The 20,847-nt window shown below is 43.8% G+C and overlaps 2 protein-coding genes across 6 annotated transcripts; both read right to left on the bottom strand.

Moving 5' to 3' along the window:
• Window positions 1–289: 289 nt before the first annotated feature.
• On the bottom strand, window positions 290–3,513 carry LOC121787007 (G-type lectin S-receptor-like serine/threonine-protein kinase At4g27290). 4 transcript variants are annotated; one of them, XM_042185606.1, is made up of 7 exons: window positions 2,146–3,513; window positions 1,915–2,073; window positions 1,710–1,846; window positions 1,426–1,636; window positions 1,117–1,354; window positions 893–1,043; window positions 290–808 (listed from the first exon to the last, which is right to left on the bottom strand). In XM_042185606.1, the coding sequence occupies exons 1-7, from the start codon at window positions 3,440–3,442 to the stop codon at window positions 503–505; spliced, it is 2,499 nt and encodes an 832-aa protein (XP_042041540.1). In that variant the 5' UTR covers window positions 3,443–3,513; the 3' UTR covers window positions 290–502. The 4 variants fall into 4 exon arrangements, with proteins under 4 accessions (XP_042041540.1, XP_042041541.1, XP_042041543.1 ...); XM_042185607.1 differs by having other exon boundaries at window positions 1,710–1,840; XM_042185609.1 differs by having other exon boundaries at window positions 1,710–1,840; window positions 1,930–2,073.
• A 7,630-nt stretch (window positions 3,514–11,143) lies between these two features.
• On the bottom strand, window positions 11,144–14,330 carry LOC121787008 (G-type lectin S-receptor-like serine/threonine-protein kinase At4g27290). 2 transcript variants are annotated; one of them, XM_042185610.1, is made up of 7 exons: window positions 12,899–14,330; window positions 12,702–12,833; window positions 12,501–12,637; window positions 12,218–12,428; window positions 11,909–12,146; window positions 11,685–11,835; window positions 11,144–11,613 (listed from the first exon to the last, which is right to left on the bottom strand). In XM_042185610.1, exons 1-7 carry the CDS (start codon window positions 14,166–14,168, stop codon window positions 11,308–11,310), a joined length of 2,445 nt encoding a protein of 814 aa, XP_042041544.1. In that variant the 5' UTR covers window positions 14,169–14,330; the 3' UTR covers window positions 11,144–11,307. The 2 variants fall into 2 exon arrangements, with proteins under 2 accessions (XP_042041544.1, XP_042041545.1); XM_042185611.1 differs by having other exon boundaries at window positions 12,501–12,631.
• Window positions 14,331–20,847: the final 6,517 nt, after the last annotated feature.

The following is a 20,847-nucleotide window of genomic DNA, read 5'->3' as shown; positions in this document are numbered from 1 at the left end:
CACACATGCAGCTGGAGAGACAAGGTTGTAGGAAAAGAAAGGAGGAACATATGATTCTCGTTTTGATTATGACTTCCCTTTGCCCTTTACCCGATTTCTTCGCATTTTATTGATTGTCTTCATTCAGTAAGTTACAAAGTTTTTCTTTCTTCTCCTCAAAGCATGGCTTTTACCTTTTTTCGTTACGAAATGCACCCACAAATTCAGTTACGAAATTGAACTAATTAACTACTTGAACCACCCACAAATTGACAAACCACAGACATGTCATAATGAAATCAAAATTATGTTATATGCCAATCAATACTTTATTATAGAAAACAGAAGCTGAAGGGTTGTTCAACATTCTTCAAACATTGTCTGTATGGAACATCTCAGGACACCTACTAAGATGCCTAGCATGAAAAATTCAAATAAATGGCTCTATATCTTTTATCTCTCTCTCTCTCTTAGTTACAGAACACCAAATAATTAACACAATGTACAACAACACTTTTGACTCCTATCTACCTTGTGTCCAAGTGATTGTAAGTTGATTATGCGAAGCTGTCGGATTGGAGCTGTTAGAGCTGTGATCAATAGAAATGTCCCTCTCCGTGAAGAAACCTGGCTGCTTCGCCTGTGGAAGCGCCACTTCATTCCCCAGCATGAACACCACAGACGACATGTTTGGCCGGTCGTCTGGGCTATTCTGCACGCACAGCAACCCTACATGGATCGCACGTTCCACTTGTCCCAAGTCGAACGCCTCATCCAGACAAGGATCGACTAGTTTTCTCAAATTATCTTCCTTGTAAAGACTCCACGCCTGCACACAGTTTTAGTTGCTTCGGATTATCAAGCACTAAAAATAAGAAGAAAAAATAAAAAGAAAGTGAAGAATACTACTTACATGCCCAAGAAGGTTGAGATTGTGGTCATTAAGGATGAATCCTCTGTTTCTGTGGCCGCTAACAAGCTCCAGCACGAGAACACCGAAACTGAAAACATCGGATTTGACTGAAAACAGCCCGTCTATAGCGTATTCTGGAGACATGTAGCCGCTGTAACAGAGTATATCGTGTTAGGATAACTATTTTTAGCAAAGTCAGATTTGTTCAAGCTTGATTTCCTTACTATGTCCCAACAACTCTGCGCGTCTGAGCTTCTGTTTGGTTTCCTCCGAAGCTCCTAGCTAATCCAAAGTCGGATATCTTGGGAATCATATCAGCATCCAGCAATATGTTGCTAGCTTTGAGGTCGCGGTGGATGATTCTCAGCCTCGAATCTTGATGAAGATAGAGTAGCCCTTTAGCAATTCCGTTGATGATATCGAAGCGCTTTTGCCAGTCAAGGAGCCTACTCTTTTCCTTGTCTGTCCAAATACAGACGATTAGAAGAGAGCCAAAGTGAGTTTAAATGAAGAGTTCGGGAAAAGGGTGTCACCAAATAACGTTAAGTCGAGGCTATGATTAGGCATGTATTCGTAGATCAACATGTACTCCTCTCCTTGAGCGCAAAATCCCAGAGTTCTCACTAGATTACGATGCTGAAGTTTGGCTATCAGCATCACTTCGTTTCTCAGCTCGTTCACTCCTTGCCTCGACGTCTTTGACAAGCGTTTCACAGCAATTTCTTGCCCGTCTTCCAGCACGCCCTGCACACCATTTTGGAAATGTGAAATTCCATATATATAACGTGAAATTGCTAAGAAATTGAAGTATGTTTACCCTATAGACAGGTCCAAATCCGCCCTCACCAAGCTTGTTCTTGTTCGAAAAGTTATCAGTAGCTTTCATGACCGTAGGCAAGCTAAAGAATGGCAGATCCGCTTCTTTCACATGAGTTGCGCTGAACAGCCCTACAACTGCAAAACATCATTATCAAATTCAAGCAAACACAATCTAGACAAATTAGCCACATATTTATAAATACTTTCGTCATTCATACTCGGATCGTTCTTTCTCCTCCGGCCATAAACATAAAAGAAGATTAGGCACACGAAAACCACCACCACTAGCGACGTAGTACTTGCTATAACTATAGTTCTTGTTCTCCCTCTATTTCCGCCATTCCTGCTCGTGCCCGCCACATCTTCAATCAAACAAAACCAATCATCATAACCAATCTATCTCATATCTTGTTGATTAGAAGCTTCTTACTTACCACCGGGCTCAGAAGCAGCCATTCTGATATAAAGATCCTGGCCGGACGAAGCCATCGCCCTGATATCGATCAAGTCGCCATGGTAGAACAAGCACCCACTCCCGTCGCCACTGATATTCAGCTGCGTATACGCCACACACGAACAGTCCCTCGCGCAATCCACCTGGCACTCCGCAAGGCTCCTCCTCTCCACATTGTAGGTAGTGTTCCGAGTATCAGGGAGCTTGATGGCGGAGTATTTCAAAAACTTATCCCCATTACAGCTCAGCGAAATCCTCCTCACGCACCCATCCGACCAGTCCGTCCGCCCCCAGCTCTCCGGATCCCTCGGCACGAACCTCTCGAGGCATCCGCACGACGGGGATGTCCCCGCATTGCAGCTGCCGTGGGGACCACACCGCGCGTAGTTGTCACAGTTGTCCACAGGCAAGTTGGTGTAAGACGCCCACGAATTCGTCCGATTGTTCCACGTGGAGCGCACTCCTTCGCCGTTGGGATTCAGCCGCGACATCGATAACACAGAATCCCCGATGATGCCCTCCGTGTAGCGCACCTCGTTGGGGAAAATCTGCAGCGACAAGAAGTACGTCGGGTCGTTGCTCGTGTCGGGGGCCCCGCTCCAATACAGCCCGTTCCACGGCCCGATCCTGTACTGGATGATATCTCCCTTCTTCAATAACATCTGCGGGTATCCGGTGGGGTCCACGTGCGACGAATACTCTCCCTTCGCGGGATCGTCGTCGCTCTTCCACGACGAAATGTAGGTCTCCACGCTGGTGACGTAGTTCCACCCCAGCCGGATTCCGGACAGCAGCGTGTCGCAGGGGTAATCGAAGCTCTGCCATGTGAATCTATCATCGTCTGCATCTTTGACGATCAGATTCCCGGAGTCGAGCAATTGCGCGATTGGATTTGGGGCTGGAGTCGTCAACGACGACGACCAGACGGTGCCGTTAGTTCTGTTAAGAATAGCAAGGACACCGGGCGCCGTTACCGTTAACACGCCGAATCTGTCAGTGAGCGGAGATTCTCTATTCGCGACCCATACATAAGTAGGAACGGATATTTGGCTGTACCAGATTCCGACGTAGCGATTGGTGGAGTTGTTGAGGTTGAAGAAACCGAGCTCGAACACTCCGTTTGAAGAAACGAGAGTTTCTCCGTCTGTGATTCTTGCAGAAGCGTTTATGGTGTCGCTTGAGGTAGAACGGATTAGCAGAAAATAAATGAGTAAAAATTGGTTACGGAATTTGTCCATGCCTGCAGCTGATGTCTTCAACTTTTTCGAATTTGACATCAGATATCAAATGGCATCAACACCTTAATTCCGGTAAAAAAATAACCGAATAAAGTCGTCGTTCAAAATGATGCTAAACTTTTTTTATTTTCCCACAATGGCGGCCGACCCAAATGTGACTTTCGCTGTATCAATGAAAGTCAAACTTCCTCAATTATTATTATGATCCTTTACACATGCTTGTTTTATGGAGTACTCAAGTTTTTCTATTTCATGTCAAGAAACTTCCTTCAAAGTCCAAATTATATCCACTAGCTAATTTGGTAATAAAAACAAAAATAATATAATCATATGTTTCGTACACGCATATTTGAAAAGTATGAACATTTCGATACTTGTTTTAATATAAAATCATATGTTTCATACACATATATTTGAAAAGTATGAACATTTCGATACATGTTTTAATATAAAATTAATAAAATAAGAGAGAGATAAATGATAATATAAATAGTATTAGTAGAGAGTGTATTGCACATTATTAGCAGTATAGTGTATTGATAGTTGTAAATAAAATTATGTGTAGAGATAATATGTTATTTAATTTAATCAAAGTTAGAAAATTCATATTTTTTTAGGGACGTAGTGAATATTTTAATTTCCCCTCAGTATTTTTTGGTTTTTAAAATTTATTCAATTTCAAATTCATATTTTGAATTTAACAATTACATCGACTAACCAATATGGTATATATAAAAATAATAATAACAGATCTATGTTATTTATATAAATTTAACAATTAGACCCGACTAGACAATTTGATATATATAAAAACATAATAACAGATCTATGTAATTTATATTTACTTCTTTCGTATTATTCTATTTAGTACTAGCAAGTTGGTTAGGGTACTAGCATTATTTGAAAGTACAAGTTGATACGATCTCATGTGACGGACCCACGACGAGGTCTATGGCAAGGCAACTTCAAGAGGGTGTTTCAACTTTCATCCAAAAGGCCACGCGGGAAGAGTCCATGAAGGCTGAGGAACCGTCGATGAGGATCGTATTGAAGAATGAAGACCGGCCGGGGGTGCAAAAACCGAGACAGCAAGGGTTCTAAGAAGGGCACCTGACCGGGTGAATTATCTCCTTTAAAATTCACCTAGTAAGGTCTGGAAGAAACAGAACGAGGTCTCAAAATGGTACCCGACTAGGTGTTTTTCCTCTTTTGTAATTCACCCGGCCGGGTATGACGGAGAAACAGAAAGGGGTCCGAAATTGGCACTCGGCCGGGTGGTTTTTCTCCTTTATAATTCACCCGGTCGGGTATCGCTGCATAGATATATTTTGTAGGCTCCTCTTCGAATTTTGGGCCTTTGCTATAAATAGTATTTTTTTTTTCCCCATTTTCCAAGTTAGACTTTGATTGAATTAAGAGCTTCAGAGATTTGTTTCCCTTTGAGGCTTTTTATCCAAGTTCCTAGTTATAGGTTGGTTGAATCCATCAATTCCTAGTGATGTATGGATCAAGTAAAGGCATACTTTGAGGTTTGTGGATTCCTTGAAGGTGTAGCCATGGATGCTTGTTAGCATGGTGTAAGTGCCTTAGCTTATTCCATCAATGGTATTTATCCCTCTTTCCACATTATCCATTATTTGATCTTCTTTCTTTTTAGTTTAGATTCAATAGTTGTTGTTGGATCTATTTCTATCTTTTGCTTACTTTGAGAAATTGAAAACTACATCAAAAACATATTAGATCAAACATCTTCAATTTGGGTTTTCCTTGGGAAATGGATCTCACAATACATGGATCCATATCACAAGTACATTTTGTTCTAACAAATTTCATGTTTATTGTAGGTTAACTAGAATGTGGAAGTATGTGCTCGAATGCCACAACAATTAGTGCCAAGCCATTGGAGGAGCTAAACGTTTAGACACCATCACGTCCCAACAACACGTCACAGATGCTCAGTTCGAAGCCACTTGCCAGCTCATGAACTCTACATACCCGAAGAGACCCTAAACGGGATAATGCGATTCTCTCTCCAGGTAGGATGGGTGCCACTGTAGCATTTGTTGTGTGTAACCAGTGGTCACAGGCACTAGACAGAATTTCTGAAATTGAAGAGGTGGATTCTATGCGAGAGTTTTCATCAAACATGTTGCAGGTGTCGGACAGGGATAAGGCGGAGATGCGCCAAAAGATGGTGGCAGAAAAAGATGGGAGGAAACTTAAGAGTCTTGAGAAGGACGACCAGAAGATACACCATGAGATTCAATCATTAGAGAGAAAGATGGCGTTGATCTCCACTGATCCAAAACAATATGAAAAAATATAGTAACGATCAAGAAAAACTTAATATTGAAGGATATGTGCAGGGGCGGACGCAGAAATAAATAACGATAAGGGTTGTGATTTCTAAATTTTGTTTTAAAGTATATTTTTAGGTGTTTTAGATTATTTATAAGGGATTTTACCTAATAATTTGCCTTAAACTTGGATAAATTTTAAAAATTAATAAAAGAAAAATGGTTAAAAAATAGTTTTAGTAAGGGCTTTAGCCCCACCCTAATTAAACATAGGTCCGCCCCTGGATATGTGGCTTAGGTTGCACAACAATTGGACCGGGCCAAGGTCCTCATCAATCTAAACCGATAGTCACAGGATTAACACCGTAGGACAGTCAGAAGTAGAAATCCTTGGGTTTCACCGATTATCGAACACCACAACCTACTCAACACTAGATAATCACCACAATTACATGGAACTCACACATACATCTCAGAAACACAAGCATCTCTCAGACCTCACCAAAAGAACTGAAGGAATTTCATCCAACTTAGTAGGTCGAACACAGAAGTTCAACCAAGCGTCGGAATTTGCAAAACAGACCCAAAGGTTGCTTCAGCTAGAGATTACTCCATTCAAACTCAATAATAGGAATGAATGAACAGATGCAAGAGATGACTGAATGCGGTTACACAACAGAGAATGGGAGTTCTAGAGAGAAGCGAAAGAGAAGGCAAAACCTTAATCACAACAGAGAGAGAGAGAGATCATATGAGTGGATGATTGGAATGAGAGAGAGAGACCAAGTTTTACCTCACAGAAGAAGCACACTCAAGATCCGCAGCTCACACTCTCAATCAGCATGGAGTGCCACGTGGTGGCCATCGGTGAAGCCTTAGTAAGTAATGGGTCGACCTACTTTTGGGCCAACGCAACATATTTGAGCCAGATGCTTAAGTCAATTAAATGTTGAGCCTAATTTGCAACGGGTCCACAACTAATATCCCACAATAGTGATTTCGTACTTTTTGTTCTTTTGTTTTTATTTCTATTTTTCATTTCGTCGTACAACCCGTCCCCCTTTGATTTTTTTGATAGTGATCAAGACTAAGGGCATCCGCAATAGGGCGGATGATACGCTGCCTGATGCCTCGGGCGCGCCATCGTCCGCCACTGTGGGTGTGCGGACGATGCCCGATGCATCGTCTGCGCCCTATAGATCGTCCGCGGATGATACGCGGACAATAGGGCATCGTCCGCGCCATCGTCCGCCCACTATGGGCGACGCGGCCGATGGCGCGGATGATGCAACACATTTTCATTTTTTTTTCTTTGAATTTTTGTCTATTTAAACCTCGTTTCTCATTCTATTTTTCATACGAACATTTCTCTCATCTCTCAATTTCCATACGAATATTTCGATCATCTCTCACAAACAAAAATGAACCACGACGACGACTTGAGTACCTCGGAGGGCGTTAGTCGGACCTTGACTCAAGCCTTATTCGATGTCGTTAATGACGCAATGGCGGATTGCTTAACCGAAATGCAGCGCGAGCAGGAGGCGGCGGCGGCGGCGGCAGCGGCGGAGCAGATCCCCTGGCCTATTCGATGTCGGATTATTTGCAGACTATTTTGCCGTGGCTCACGAACGTCTATTTGCAGACTATTTTGCTGAGCAACCACGGTGGGGCCCGACTGTTTTTCACCGCCGGTTTAGAATGCATCGTTATCTTTTTCTCAGCATTGTCCAGACGTTGGAGTCACGTGATGAATACTTCCAGTATCGGGAAGATGGCATCGGTAGACCCGGACTTACGCCGTTGTAGAAGTGCACGGTTGCACTCCGGCAGTTGGCCTACGGCACCACGGCGGACATGTTCGACGAGTACCTTCACGTCGGGGAGACAACTGGCCGCGAGTGCCTGAATAGATTTTGTAGGGGAGTTGTGGAGGCTTACATCGACACATATTTGCGAAAGCCGACTGCTGTGGATTGGTAGGGCCTGATGAAGATGCACGAGACGGCGCACGGCTTTCTCGGGATGCTATGGAGCATCGACTGTATGTACTGGGAGTGGAAGAATTGTCCGACGGCGTGGAGAGGCCAATTTACTAGTGGATACAAGGGCGGCCACCCGACGATTATCCTCGAAGTCGTTGCTGACCATCGGCTCTGGATCTGGCATGCTTACTTCGGTGTAGCGGGGTCGAACAACGACATCAATGTCCTCAACTCATCCACCCTCTTCACCGAGCAATGCAATGGCAACGGCCTGGCCATCGAGTTCACTGCCAACAGACGTCAATATCACATGGGGTACTACTTGGCCGATGGCATATACCCAAGGTGGCCTGTTTTTCTGAAGACGATCAGCTGCCCAATGGGTGAGAAGAGAGTTTTATTTGCGCAAAAATAGGAGGCGGCGCGGAAGGGTGTGGAGCGGGCATTTGGTGTGCTCCAATCACGGTGGACAATAGTGAAAGGGTCGGCGCGTCTCTGGTTCAAGGAAGTCATCGCCGATGTCATGTATGCGTGCATAATCTTGCACAACATGATAGTCGAACACGAAGGTGGAAGCGTCACAGATTGGGCCGATGATGAAGGTGGATCTAGCTCCAGCACGGCGACCGCGCCCCACGCTCGAGGATTACCGACGAGCTTTAATGAGGTTCTATCTAGATAGGCCTCAATGCGCAACCAACAAGACCGTGCTCAGCTCATGAACGACATGATTGAAGAAGTTTGGGACCGTAACCGCCGTCGTTGAGAATGCGTATTTTTTTAATTCGTATTGTAATGTATTAATTTTAAATGAAATGAAGGTTTTTTTTCCAATTTTTGTAGTTATTTAAATATTCAAATAAAGAAAATGCTTAGGGTGGCCTTTAGGGTGGCTTATAGGGCGCCCCACTGCAGGTGGAAGGGTAGGAGGATAAAATGTTGATGTGGCGGTACATAGGGCGCCCTATAGGGCGTCTTATAAGGCACCCCATTGCTAATGCCCTATATGCATTTTGGGAACGTCATGGGTTTTAATGTAAAATTGATAAAGTAAGAGAGATGTAGAGAGAAAATGTAATTAAAGTATTGTTAGTGGAGAATGGGTCTCACCTTATTAGAGAGAAAAGACTTTCCAAAATTAGAAAGTACATATTCTTATGGGACGGACTAAAAAAGAAAAAAAATGCATATTCTTGTGGGACGGAGAGAGTACTATGTAGAACTGACGGCCAAATGACGTAGACATCTCTATCACTACAAGAATAAAGTATGAGTAATTGAATATATTTGTTTTTTTTACTCAAAAATAAAATTATCCAAGGCATGCAATTATGGATAAAAGGATTGAGAGAGAGAAAAAGGAGAAAATGAAAAATTCTCACTCCTCTCTCTGTCCTGTAAAAAAATGAAAAGAGCATGATGATATGGCTGGAGAAGTTTTTAGCTAGATTATTGCTATTTGCTAGGCTATTGCTAGGGCGTTTCTATCGTGGACGCTCTAGTTAATCTATCTTCAACAAATGTAATCTCTGTCAACTGCAGCTCTAGTTAATCTATCTTCAACAAATATAATCTCTGTCAACTGCAACTAGAGTGTCTCTTCCATTACCTTGCCCCACTAAAATTGGCTTCCTCTCCTATCCCGAGAAGATATGGGGATTTCTCTCTCAGTCTCTGATCCTTCTGAGGTTGACGATGATCCTGTTCCTGTTCGCCGATGCCGCCTTCTGTCTCTGTCGACTCTTAAGTCCCATTTTCGTCACCTCAACTTCATTATTAAACCTTCCAACAATATACCATTTCAGATTTTTGCAAAATTGAAGGTAAATCTACCTTCTTGGTTGATTATTGAGCATTTGAAAGTTGAAGTTAAATCTACCTATTGGAATTAAATGTGGATGACAAATTAGTTTCCACATTACATATCTTTTGCAACAATTTGATCATTCTACATTATTCGAATAAGGCAATGCCTTCGGTATAAAGTCATAGCTGAACAACATCTTTGACTTTATATCCAAACAAGTAAATGAACAAATTTCAGACATAATAGACTAAGCAGTAGTTATTAAGGAGCACATTTAGAACTCAATGATGAAACATCCTTGTTCACGTAACGGGTCACAGATGGTTAAATTTATAAACCTAATTAGACGAAAATGTAGGAATATTTATTCCCTATGTAGATATTGGTTTAATATTAAAGATCAAGTTCAAGAATATATCAATTGGATTCTACTATGAAAGACGATATCGTGATGGATCGGTTTCGATTAAAGAGTTAGAATCGGGTGTATTGATAACCCTCTTCTCTTGCCTTGCATAGATGATATAAATATGTGTATATTAATGTGTGTAGAATATTAAAGGCTGTAGGATAAATATGATGTATATATGAAAAGGTGCGAACGAACGGACACGACTCTTCTTGACAGGTTGTGTGTTGCCTATATATACAATCAGATTTTACAGCTTTCAAGGTGACACAATTTACTACAAAATTACATATACTAAATTTACAGAAAAGTAAAGTCAATGTCGAATTCTTCTCCATCAAAAGAATTCATAAAGGAAAGGCCAAAGAGACGAAAAGATCAACAGCAGCTTTTAGGGGAAACATCAACTCGTGGATTACAACCCTACATCAAATATAAGCTATGGATGGAGGTTGGTAAATCATCTCTTTGATGTTGTATATGTAATGGTTGAATTAATACGAATCTAGAATGTGATTTCGGTGTAGAAATCGGTAAAGAGGCTAATAGAAAAAACAGATGAATTTGGATTTCCCAACTCATCATTCTTGGTCAAAGCGGGTTCATGTTGAACAGGATGAGCTACATCAGAATTATTCAGACTTCTTATACGATGATGAAGATCAATTCCCACATTAATCTTGCAATAATAGTGAATACTAGAAGCAAAAACATCATATAAAACAACGAAAAATCACAAAATGTTAATCATGCATGTCCGAGTTCAAGTGGTGGCTCAGCCTAATGATAAAAAAAACGAGCGATGTCGATGTGGATCACGATCCTGCTTGCAAGAGGGACCACACACGCAGCTGGAGAGACGTGGTCATAGGAGAAGAAAAGAAGATGATTTGATTCTGCTACGATCACAGATAATAGAGGATCATTCGAAGAATAAGGAGTTGAATAGGAAGGGCGAACAGATGTGAAAAAAAGAAGAGGAAACTAACTCCCAACCGATTCGACACATAGTTAGTTACAAGTACAACTGAATGGAAGGTGAAGGAAGAGCAGCTCAAGGAAATGGATGGATAGGATCTATTCAAGCTTTTACACAAATTGGAATGTATCGTATCTTACATTGTTCTTATTCATCGCAGCTCATCATCGCTGTTTCTCCAACCATTCTGGAAAAATGTTGCATCCGACCGTGAGTTTATCCTTTTTCACTACTGCCAACTACGGAAAGTTCATTCCCACAAATTGAGAAACCATTGAATTATGTCACTTATATTATACAAAATCGAAACTGAAGGTTTGTTCATCATTCTTCAAACATTCTTCACTCTATTTTTCTCTCTTTTAGTTACAGAAACAGAACACCAAATAATTAACCCACTCTACAACAACAGTTTTGACTCCTAATCCTATCTACCTTGTGTCCAAGTGATTGTAAGTTGATTATGCGAAGCTGTCGGATCAGAGCTGTTGGAGCTGAGATCAGTAGAAATGTCCCTCTCCGTGAAGAAACCTGGTTGTTTCGCCTGTGGCAGCAACACTTCATTTCCCAGCATGAACACCACAGACGACATGTTTGGCCTGTCGTCTGGGCTTTTCTGCACGCACAGCAGCCCCACATGGATCGCACGTTCCACTTGTCCCAAGTCGAACGCCTCATCCAGACAAGGATCGACTAGTTTTCTCAAACTATCTTCCTTGTACAGACTCCACGCCTGCACACAGTTTCAGTTGCTTCAGATTATCAAGCACTAAAAATAAGAAAAAGAGTAAGAGTACTGCTTACATGTCCAAGAAGGTTGAGATTGTGGTCTTTAAGGAGGAATCCTCTATTTCTGTGGCCGCTAACAAGCTCCAGCACGAGAACACCGAAACTGAAAACATCGGATTTGACTGAAAACAGCCCGTCTATAGCGTATTCTGGAGACATGTAGCCGCTGTTACAGAGTATTTCGTGTTAGGATAACTATTTTTAGCAAAGTCAGATTTGTTCAAGCTTGATTTCCTTACTATGTCCCAACAACTCTGCGCGTCCGAGCTTCTGTTTGGTTTCCTCCGAAACTCCTAGCTAATCCAAAGTCGGATATCTTGGGAATCATATCAGCATCCAGCAATATGTTGCTAGCTTTGAGGTCGCGGTGGATGATTCTCAGCCTCGAATCTTGATGAAGATAGAGTAGCCCTTTAGCAATTCCGTTGATGATATCGAAGCGCTTTTGCCAGTCAAGGAGCCTACTCTTTTCCTTGTCTGTCCAAATACAGACGATTAGAAGAGAGCCAAAGTGAGTTTAAATGAAGAGTTCGGGAAAAGGGTGTCACCAAATAACGTTAAGTCGAGGCTATGATTAGGCATGTATTCGTAGATCAACATGTACTCCTCTCCTTGAGCGCAAAATCCCAGAGTTCTCACTAGATTACGATGCTGAAGTTTGGCTATCAGCATCACTTCGTTTCTCAGCTCGTTCACTCCTTGCCTCGACGTCTTTGACAAGCGTTTCACAGCAATTTCTTGCCCGTCTTCCAGCACGCCCTGCACACCATTTTGAAATGTGACATTCCATATATATAACGTGAAATTGCTAAGAAATTGAAGTGTCTTTACCCTATAGACAGGTCCAAATCCGCCCTCACCCAGCTTGTTCGTGTTTGAAAAATTATCAGTAGCTTTCAAAACCGTAGGCAAGCTGAAGAATGGCAGGTCGGCTTCTTTCGCATTAGTTGCATTGAACAACCCTGCAACTGGAAAACATCAATGTCAAATTCAAGCACAATGTTAACCACATAATTGAACATTTCTTCACACCTTCTTGACTCATGCTCGGATCCTTCTTCGCACTCCGGCCATAAACATAAGCGACGACTAGGCACACAAAAACCACCGATGTAATAGTTGCTATAATTATAGTTCTTGTTCTCCCTCTGTTGCTTGCTACATCTTCAATTAAACCAAACCAAACATCATAATCAATCTATCATCATCATCACAAGTTTCTTACTTACCTACAGACTCAGAAGCAGCCAATCTGATATAAAGATCCTGGCCGGCCGAAGCCATAGTTCTGATGTCGATCAAGTCGCCATGGTAGAACAAGCATCCACTCCCGTCTCCACTGATATTCAGCTGCGTATACGCCACACACGAACAATCCCTCACGCAATCCGCTTGGCACTCTTCAAGGCTCCTCCTCTCCACATTATATGTTGTGTTCCGAGCATCAGGAAGCTTGATGTCAGAGTACTTCAAAAACTTATCCCCACCACAGCTCAACGCAATCCTCCTCACGCACCCATCCGACCAGTCCGCCCTCCCCCAGCTCTCTGAATCCCTCGGCACGAACCTGTCAAGACATCTGCACGACGGGGAGGTCCCTGCATTACAGCTGCCATGCGGACCGCACCGCGCGTAATTGTCACAGTTGTCCTCAGGCAAGTTGGTGTAAGATGACCATGAGTTTGTCCGATTGTTCCACGTGGAGCGCACACCTTCACCGTTGGGATTCAGCCTCGACATCGATAAAACAGAATCCCCGATGATGCCCTCCGTGTAGCGCACCTCGTTGGGGAGAATCTGCAGCGACAAGGTGTACGTCGGGTCGTTGCTGGTGTCGGGGGCCCCGCTCCACCACAGGCCGTTCCACGGCCCGATCCTGTACTGAATGACATCACCCTTCTTAATCACCATCTGCGGGTATCCGGTGGGCTCAACGTGCGACGAATACTCGCCTTTCGCCGGATTGTCGTCGCTTTTCCACGACGAACTGTAGGTCTCGACGCCGGTGACGTAGTTCCACCCCAGCCGGATTCCGGACAGCAACGTGTCGCAGGGGTAATCGAAGCTCTGCCATGTAAATCCATCATCGTCTGCATCTTTGACGATCAGATTCCCGGAGTCGAGCAATCGCGCGATTGGATTTGGGGCTGGAGTCGTAAAAAACGCAGACGACCAGACGGTGCCGTTAGTTCTGTTAAGAATAGCAAGGACGCCAGGCGCAGTTACCGTTAAGACGCCGGATCTGTCTGTGAGCGGTGATTCCCTGTTTGCGACCCACACATAAGTAGGAACGGATATTTGGCTGTACCAGATTCCGACGTAGCGATTGGTGGAATTGTTGAGATTGAAGAAGCCGAGCTCGAATACTCCGTTTGCAGAAACGAGCGTTTCTCCGTCTCTGATTCTCGCGGAGGCGGTTATGGTGTCGGCTGCAGTGGAAAACAGAGAGCGTATTAGCAGAAAATAGACGAGTAAAAATTGCTTTCGGAACTCGTCCATTGTTATCTTCAACTTAGTGGAATTGGGTATCAACTATCATATTCAGATGGCTGATGCTATCACCATAATTCCAGTCAAAACTGATCGAAATCAAGTCGTCGTTCAAAGTGACGGTGGCGGCGGACCCAAATGTAAAATTGTGGCTGTATCTACAAATGTCAAAATTCCTCATCTATTATTGCATTAATTTTCATGTTTTCAACATTCTCTATTTAAATTCATATAATAATTCTTTGAGTGATTTTAAATGTCTTGCTGTGTGCAAAATTGTTTAAATAAATGAGCAACTATCATTACAACTTTATTTAAAAGGCTTAAGAGCATCTTAACGGTTGCTCTTACTTAAGATAATCATTTAACTAGGAGTGCGTTATAATGCTAATTTTTCTTAAATTGCTAACTCGTTAACGTTGTGTATGAAAAATATCAACATGATCACATTAAAATGTCGATGCAAATTTATGTTGGGATTTTAAATATCAATTTCAACACAGTGTATTAAAATATTAACTAAGTTTTGTTGACATTTCGATGTTATCGTGTTGACATTTTTAATACATTGCATTGATGAGTTAGCAGAGTTAGCAAGTTAAGAAAGTTAGGAACGGATCATGTCTCCTCTTAACTATTTACACCACTTTTATCTATTTTTTTAATTCCACTATTAACTAAGAAACAACCTCTACAACAATCTGTTTCATCCCTTTAACTATTCACGAGTCTGTATCTTATTTATTTTACTTATTCTCAACCAATTTAATTTCAATTAAACATATTATATTAAGATTATGAAAAGGGCATTTATATAAAAGTGACATATGTTAAACATAAAATTAAAATAACAATCAAAATTACATAATTAAAATGTTAAAATTAGAATTGATTAAAAGCGATAAAATACACCATTTTCATTGAATTGGCTACTTGTTGCCAAAGTTCGCGCATATATGTTCGATTAGATTTCGTTGGAGTTGGATGTGGGCATTAATGGTCGAATGGCTATCTTATCGCAGAACTGATGCAATTTAAACAAGTCGATTGCGGAACTGATCCTTCGGAGTAGAATAGAAGAAGACTTTCTGGATAGGGAGGAGCGAGCTACCATACGCTGAGGGAGAAAGGAAGTCGAAGTTATGGGTTACATGACATCCATAAAACTCATAACCTAGGGCCTTCGGGTTCTCATTGGTGTCATCATGCATTCGAGGCACAGGTCCAGCACCCCTTCTACCCTAGTGTCGGGAAGGATACTCTCAGGAAGAATGCCAATGCTCCATAACAGCTTCAGGTCCATCATCGTTGGCATTGTCTTGCATCCCATTTCCCTTATCAACACATTCTCTCGATTTTCCTTTCCACTCTTGTTTCCATAAATCTCCTTCCAATATGGCCACGGCCTATTACACGTCCTGACGTCCTTCTATAAAAAGTACAAGAAGTTAGAGAAATGCTCAGTATATTATTAACATTAAGGAATTGAACCATGAGCGTCAATGGTCCACCCTGCCATTCGGACGAAGTTCATACTCCCTGAAGACTATGCACAATTTCCTTTTTCGTCCGTCCCCAAAGAGTTATGATCATTCTAATTTTGGAAACTCTCTTCTCTCTAGACTCATTCTCCACTAACAATACTTTAAAAACTTTCTCTATCTCTCTCTCACTTTACCAATAATGCATTAAAACTCGTGTCGAACCCAAAGTTCATGCTCTTTGGGGACGGAGGGAGCATTCACTACTCCATGTAAGACCACAAATCAAATATGTGGAACTTTATTTATGGGCTGCTCGCAATAGACCCAAATGAATTATGTGTAACTAACCCTCTGTATCGGGGCTCAAATGGATAATACCACGACTCCAATTTCGTTCTTCCGACAATGTTCTATAATGTTAACCTAGCATCCAAACGACCAACAGAAGATCATACCTTGAAAAAATACACAATATTAGCCTAAACAATCTCGATGATGGTTCCGCGAATTTCTGATGTTAGTAAATGCTGGTAGAGAATAAAGACTACGACACAATGAATTTACGTGGTTCGATTTACTGAAGTAAATCTACGTCCACGGGAAGAAGGGAGGGCAAGATTGTATTGCTTGATCTGGGATTACAGCTTACAACACAGACTTGCTATATGATATTTTATCTCTAGAGAGCTTAACCCTTTTCTATCTGATCTAAGTTCTATTTATACATTGAACTAAGATCGTGGCTTGCATCACCACTAATGATGGTTGTGGATGTCGTGGAGGTCATGGAGATCCTGCATGGGTCCACTACCTCTTTGTTTGGTCCGCTTATCCCGCATGAGATCCTGCATGATTTGACACCACTAAATAGATCGTGTAGTGGTCATGAGATCCTGCATGGGTCCACTATCTCCCAGTTCGGTCGAATACTGAGACCGAACTGCTGAACTATTGCCGAGCAGCTTTTGCCGATCTGAGAGTAGAGCTTGATTGGTCGGCTTTTACCGAGCTGTAGGCTGGGGCCGAACTCTTTGGTAATGCCGAACTGATTGGTCGGCTTTTACCGAGCTGTAGGCTGGGGCCGAACTCTTTGGTAATGCCGAACTGATACTCTTCCTTGGGCTTTAGGCTGATGGGCTGTCACTGCTATTGGGCTTGTTTAGTCCGTACTCCATCATGGATGTAGCGTAGGTCATGGCCTACGATCGTGGCCTGAGTTGACACCACGTGGTAGTGGGTGTGTTGGAAGTTGTGGAAATCCTGTATGGGTCCACTAACTCCTTGTTCGGTCGAATACTGAGACCGAACTGCTTTGGTTGCCGATCTGAGAGTAGAGCTTGATGCCGACCTGAGAGCAGAGCTTGATTGGTTGGCTTTTACCGAGCTGTAGGCTGAGGCCGAACTCTTTGGTAATGCCGAACTCATACTCTTCCTTGGGCTTTGGGCTGATGGGCCGTCATTGCTGTTGGGCTTGTTTAGTACGCACCCCATCACTACCCCCCCCGAAGGGCGAAGTGAATCACTTCGGCGAAGTGAGTCACTTCGGCATTCTGGATAAAGGCAAGGGGGAGGCTGATGTCAGGGGACGTGCCTTGCACGTGACTGCATTAAATGCGACAGTAAAATCCGGCCGTTGAATCCTGAAAAGGTGGGATTCGAAACGGTGCGACGATTTTGAAATATTCGCCGAATCTGATAAATACCTCCTTTCTTCATCATTGAAGCACTTTTGCGACTGCTTCTTCTGCACTCTCTCTTTTTTGCGAAAATTCTCTCTCCGCTTTCAAGAATTTCTTCAGACTTTCTTCACCTTCAAAAAGTAAGAAAAATGTCTTCTTCTTCTTCTTCGGAGTCGGGTAGCGGTAGGAGAGGCGGTAAGGGGTCTTCTGGCCGGAAAGAGTCCGGGGAGAAGACCGTAGAGTATTTCCATAGTATTTTGAGTAAGGATACTGTGATATCCCTACCCGAAAAATACTTTTTTCCTGGGGGGAAGGCGGTGGTACCTGACGGTGATCATAGGGCTGACTCCCCGCCGGAGGGTTACGCCACCGTGTACGAGGCCTGCTTAGAATGCGGGCTTCGTTTCCCCCTCCCTTCTGCCTTTATAGATTTACTAGATTTTTTTCAGCTTCCTTTAGGCCAGGTGACTCCGAACTCTTGGAGGCACTTGTCGGCCTTTGCTGCCGAACTCCGTAAGTTAGGAAGGGATTTGTCTTTGAAGGCGATCCTTAAATTCTTTCAATTTAAGAGGAAGGGGTCTTGGTTTTACTTGATCCCTGTACAGCCCTTTAGGGCCTTTTGTAAAACGAAGTGGCCGAAGTGGCAAAACCGCTTCTTCTACTATGATAGGACCGCGGCTCCTAGTTTTCCCTGGAGAGGGCCGAAGTCCGTTATCCGTCATCCTCGGCCTGAACCGTTGGACGAGCTCGATGGCGAGCTCAACAAGATTCCCATAGTTAGGAAACAATACACGGAGTCTGAGCTCGTCAAGGGCGACGTCGTGTTCGACATCTCGTCTTCGGACGAAGAGGCCGAGGGTGAGGATTTCTCTTTATCTTTATGCTCTACTGCTTTAACGAAGAAAACTAACCTGGCTTTCTTGCTTTTTGGCAGTGTACATGTTGAATAAGGCTATCCGAAAGTCCTCCGAGCTTGTGGAGCCGGAGAGGCAGAGAGCCCCTCGCTCGGCGTCTGAAGCCGAGAAGAATCCGAAGAGGCAAAAAACCTCTTCTTCGGATCCGAAAGAGCCGGAGCCGTGTTCGGCTAAAGGGAAGGGGAAATTTCATGAGTCCCCAAGAGTGCCGGGGAAAGACCTGGTCATCTCCGAGGTGGTTGCAGACATCCCGGAACACGTCCCTGAGCCTTTTCAATGGCCGACGAATTTTGTGGAGGTAAGCTTTCTGACTTGGCTTCTTTTCCACATTTTTTGATGGCCATTCTGTTGAGTTTTTTCCTTGTTCATCTTCAGAGAGCCAAGCTCGTCTCCGTGGAGCTCTCCAAAGCATCCCACGACTACGAGGAGATGCAGAAGAAGTTGCATCTTGCTCGTAGTCTGGCCGAACAGGCTGAGGCCAAATTTGAGAGGGCCCGAGCTGCTAGGATCTCGGCTCAGGATGAAGCTCGGTCAGCCAAAAACCAGCTCATCATCCTGCAAGAGCAGACGAAGCACCAGGAGGCTCAGAAGGAGGCTGCCGCCGTGGCTGCCCAGGGGGAGGCTCTCCGTGTTTACACGGAGAAACTCTTTTTGAGCGGCCAGTTCTCGGCCTTTGTCGGTAGTCTGGTAAGGCTAATTACCGATAAGGGCGAGCAGGGGGCCGACGTCGTGCTGCCTCTGTACAGCCGAGAGATAGCAGCTCGGCTTCAGAATCTGCCGCTCCTTGAGGAGCTCGCTTCATCCTCGGTCCTGCTTTCTGCAGACCGAGTCCGGAGTTGTCGAGCTGATCGGGACGAGAACCTGGAGGCTATCTTTGCCTCCGTGGGACCCGTGTCACCCGCTTCGACTTACAACGGAGAGGGTGAGGCCGAGCCGCTGGAGCAGGAGGCCGAAGTCGAGCGGGCCGGGCATCCGGAGAAGGAAGCCGATCAGGAGGCGGAGGCGAGGCCGGCAGGATGCGAGGCCGAGGCTGAGGTAGCTCAGGAGAAAGAAACTGAACCAGACCGAGGAGCCGGAGACGAAGCTGGCGGAGTATGATTTCGTCTCCCTTCTCTTAGTCTAGTTTCTTCCTTGTAAAATGGCCTTGAAGCCCTCCTAGTGTAAAAAATTTTCCTTGTGAATGAAAAATTCTCTACACTTGTCTTCGTATAGCTTTTCGTACTCGCCTTTATTCCTGTTGTATTTTACTATCTGCTCGGTACAGCTGCCGAACTAATATAGCTGCTTTGTACTCAAGGAGATGGAGATACTTCACTGGAAACGGCTGTACTCTTCGGCTTTAGACGAAGCTGAGAAAAGAGCTATAGCCGATCAGACGAAGAATGACGAGCTTCTGGCTCGTTTAGTGAAGCTGGAGGCCGATAATAAGGACTTAGAGTCCGATAAGAAGGATCTGGAGGCCGAGCTGAATACGACCATTGCTGAGAGGACCGCGTACGAGGATTACATCCGTGTGCGCGGGGGAGTGACCATATCAGATGTTCAGAGTCGAGTTGACGAACTGTGGGAGGAATATCATGTACTCCGGAGGAACAATGCGCTGGAGAGCTCGGCTTGCCAACAAGTTGTGAAATCATTACGGCGCTGGGCTTCTCGGTACGACATCATTCTTTCCCGGCGTCCCTCAATCGAGAGATTCCTTAGGCATTTCCCGCCAACAGATGCTCGCACTCCAGATCAAGCCTCTGGTTCCCTTGTTCAAAATCCTACTCCAAGTCAACAACGAACTCCGGAACAGCCGGAAACGTCAAGACGAGAACGGGCTCAGGAGCAACCGGAATCGTCAAGACAGGGACGGACTGAAATTCGCCGAGGAGTTGTGACTATGAGCGAGCAAGATCAGCAGATGCTTATTGCAGAGACTCTTCGCCGCCGAGGTGCTAGAGCTTCCCGGGCTCAGGGAAGAGGTGGTAGGTCGATTAGAGCATCTCGTCGACCTGCTTATTCTTCAGCTGCCGAGAACGCCCGAACTCGGCTTCCCGAGGATTTTGTGAATAGGTGGCTCAACTTTAGCAACCCCGGACAGTAGAATAGTCCTTTGTAATAGCGTAACACCATTTTGTAGGGTAGCGGAGTTGTATGCCGAACAAGATTTGAAAAATGAAATTTTGTTTTCGCTTCTAACACTGTATTTACAGCTTAGCGAAAAAATTTCATCGTACTTGTCCTCGGTCTTATGAAGTAAACTTCTTTGACCGGACTTGGTCCTTGGTCTTATGAAGTAAACTTCTTTGACCGGACTTGGTCCTTGGTCTGATGAAATAAACATCTTTGACCGGATTCGTCTTTGGTCTGATGAAATAAACATCTTTGACCGGACTTGTCTTTGGTCTGATGAAATAAACATCTTTGACCGGACTCGTCTTTGGTCTGATGAAATAAACATCTTTGACCGGACTCGTCTTTGGTCTGATGAAATAAACATCTTTGACCGGACTCGTCTTTGGTCTGATGGAATAAACATCTTTGACCGGACTAAGCTTGTGTCCTAATTCGGCGAGTTTTATCGCGTGGATCGGACTTTCCCTTGTCCTAATTCAGGCAAGTTTTA

This window comes from Salvia splendens, chromosome 22, assembly GCF_004379255.2.
Source record: "Salvia splendens isolate huo1 chromosome 22, SspV2, whole genome shotgun sequence".
Lineage (NCBI taxonomy): Eukaryota > Viridiplantae > Streptophyta > Magnoliopsida > Lamiales > Lamiaceae > Salvia > Salvia splendens.
The sequence above is the reverse complement of the archived record's forward strand: the minus strand, read 5'-3'. Positions and strand labels throughout refer to the sequence as shown.

What these genes read in the sequence shown, in the direction of transcription:
- LOC121787007 (XM_042185606.1), bottom strand. Translation starts at nt 3,442, where the DNA reads ATGTCAAATTCGAAAAAGTTGAAGACATCAGCTGCAGGCATGGACAAA. An exon ending in CCTCGACTTAACGTTATTTG is followed by an intron (nt 1,355 to 1,425) that starts GTGACACCCTTT and finishes GTATTTGGACAG; the next exon opens with ACAAGGAAAAGAGTAGGCTC. An exon ending in ATCTCAACCTTCTTGGGCAT is followed by an intron (nt 809 to 892) that starts GTAAGTAGTATT and finishes AACTGTGTGCAG; the next exon opens with GCGTGGAGTCTTTACAAGGA.
- LOC121787008 (XM_042185610.1), bottom strand. Translation starts at nt 14,168, where the DNA reads ATGGACGAGTTCCGAAAGCAATTTTTACTCGTCTATTTTCTGCTAATA. An exon ending in GGCTGCTTCTGAGTCTGTAG is followed by an intron (nt 12,834 to 12,898) that starts GTAAGTAAGAAA and finishes GTTTAATTGAAG; the next exon opens with ATGTAGCAAGCAACAGAGGG. An exon ending in TCCGAGCATGAGTCAAGAAG is followed by an intron (nt 12,638 to 12,701) that starts GTGTGAAGAAAT and finishes GATGTTTTCCAG; the next exon opens with TTGCAGGGTTGTTCAATGCA.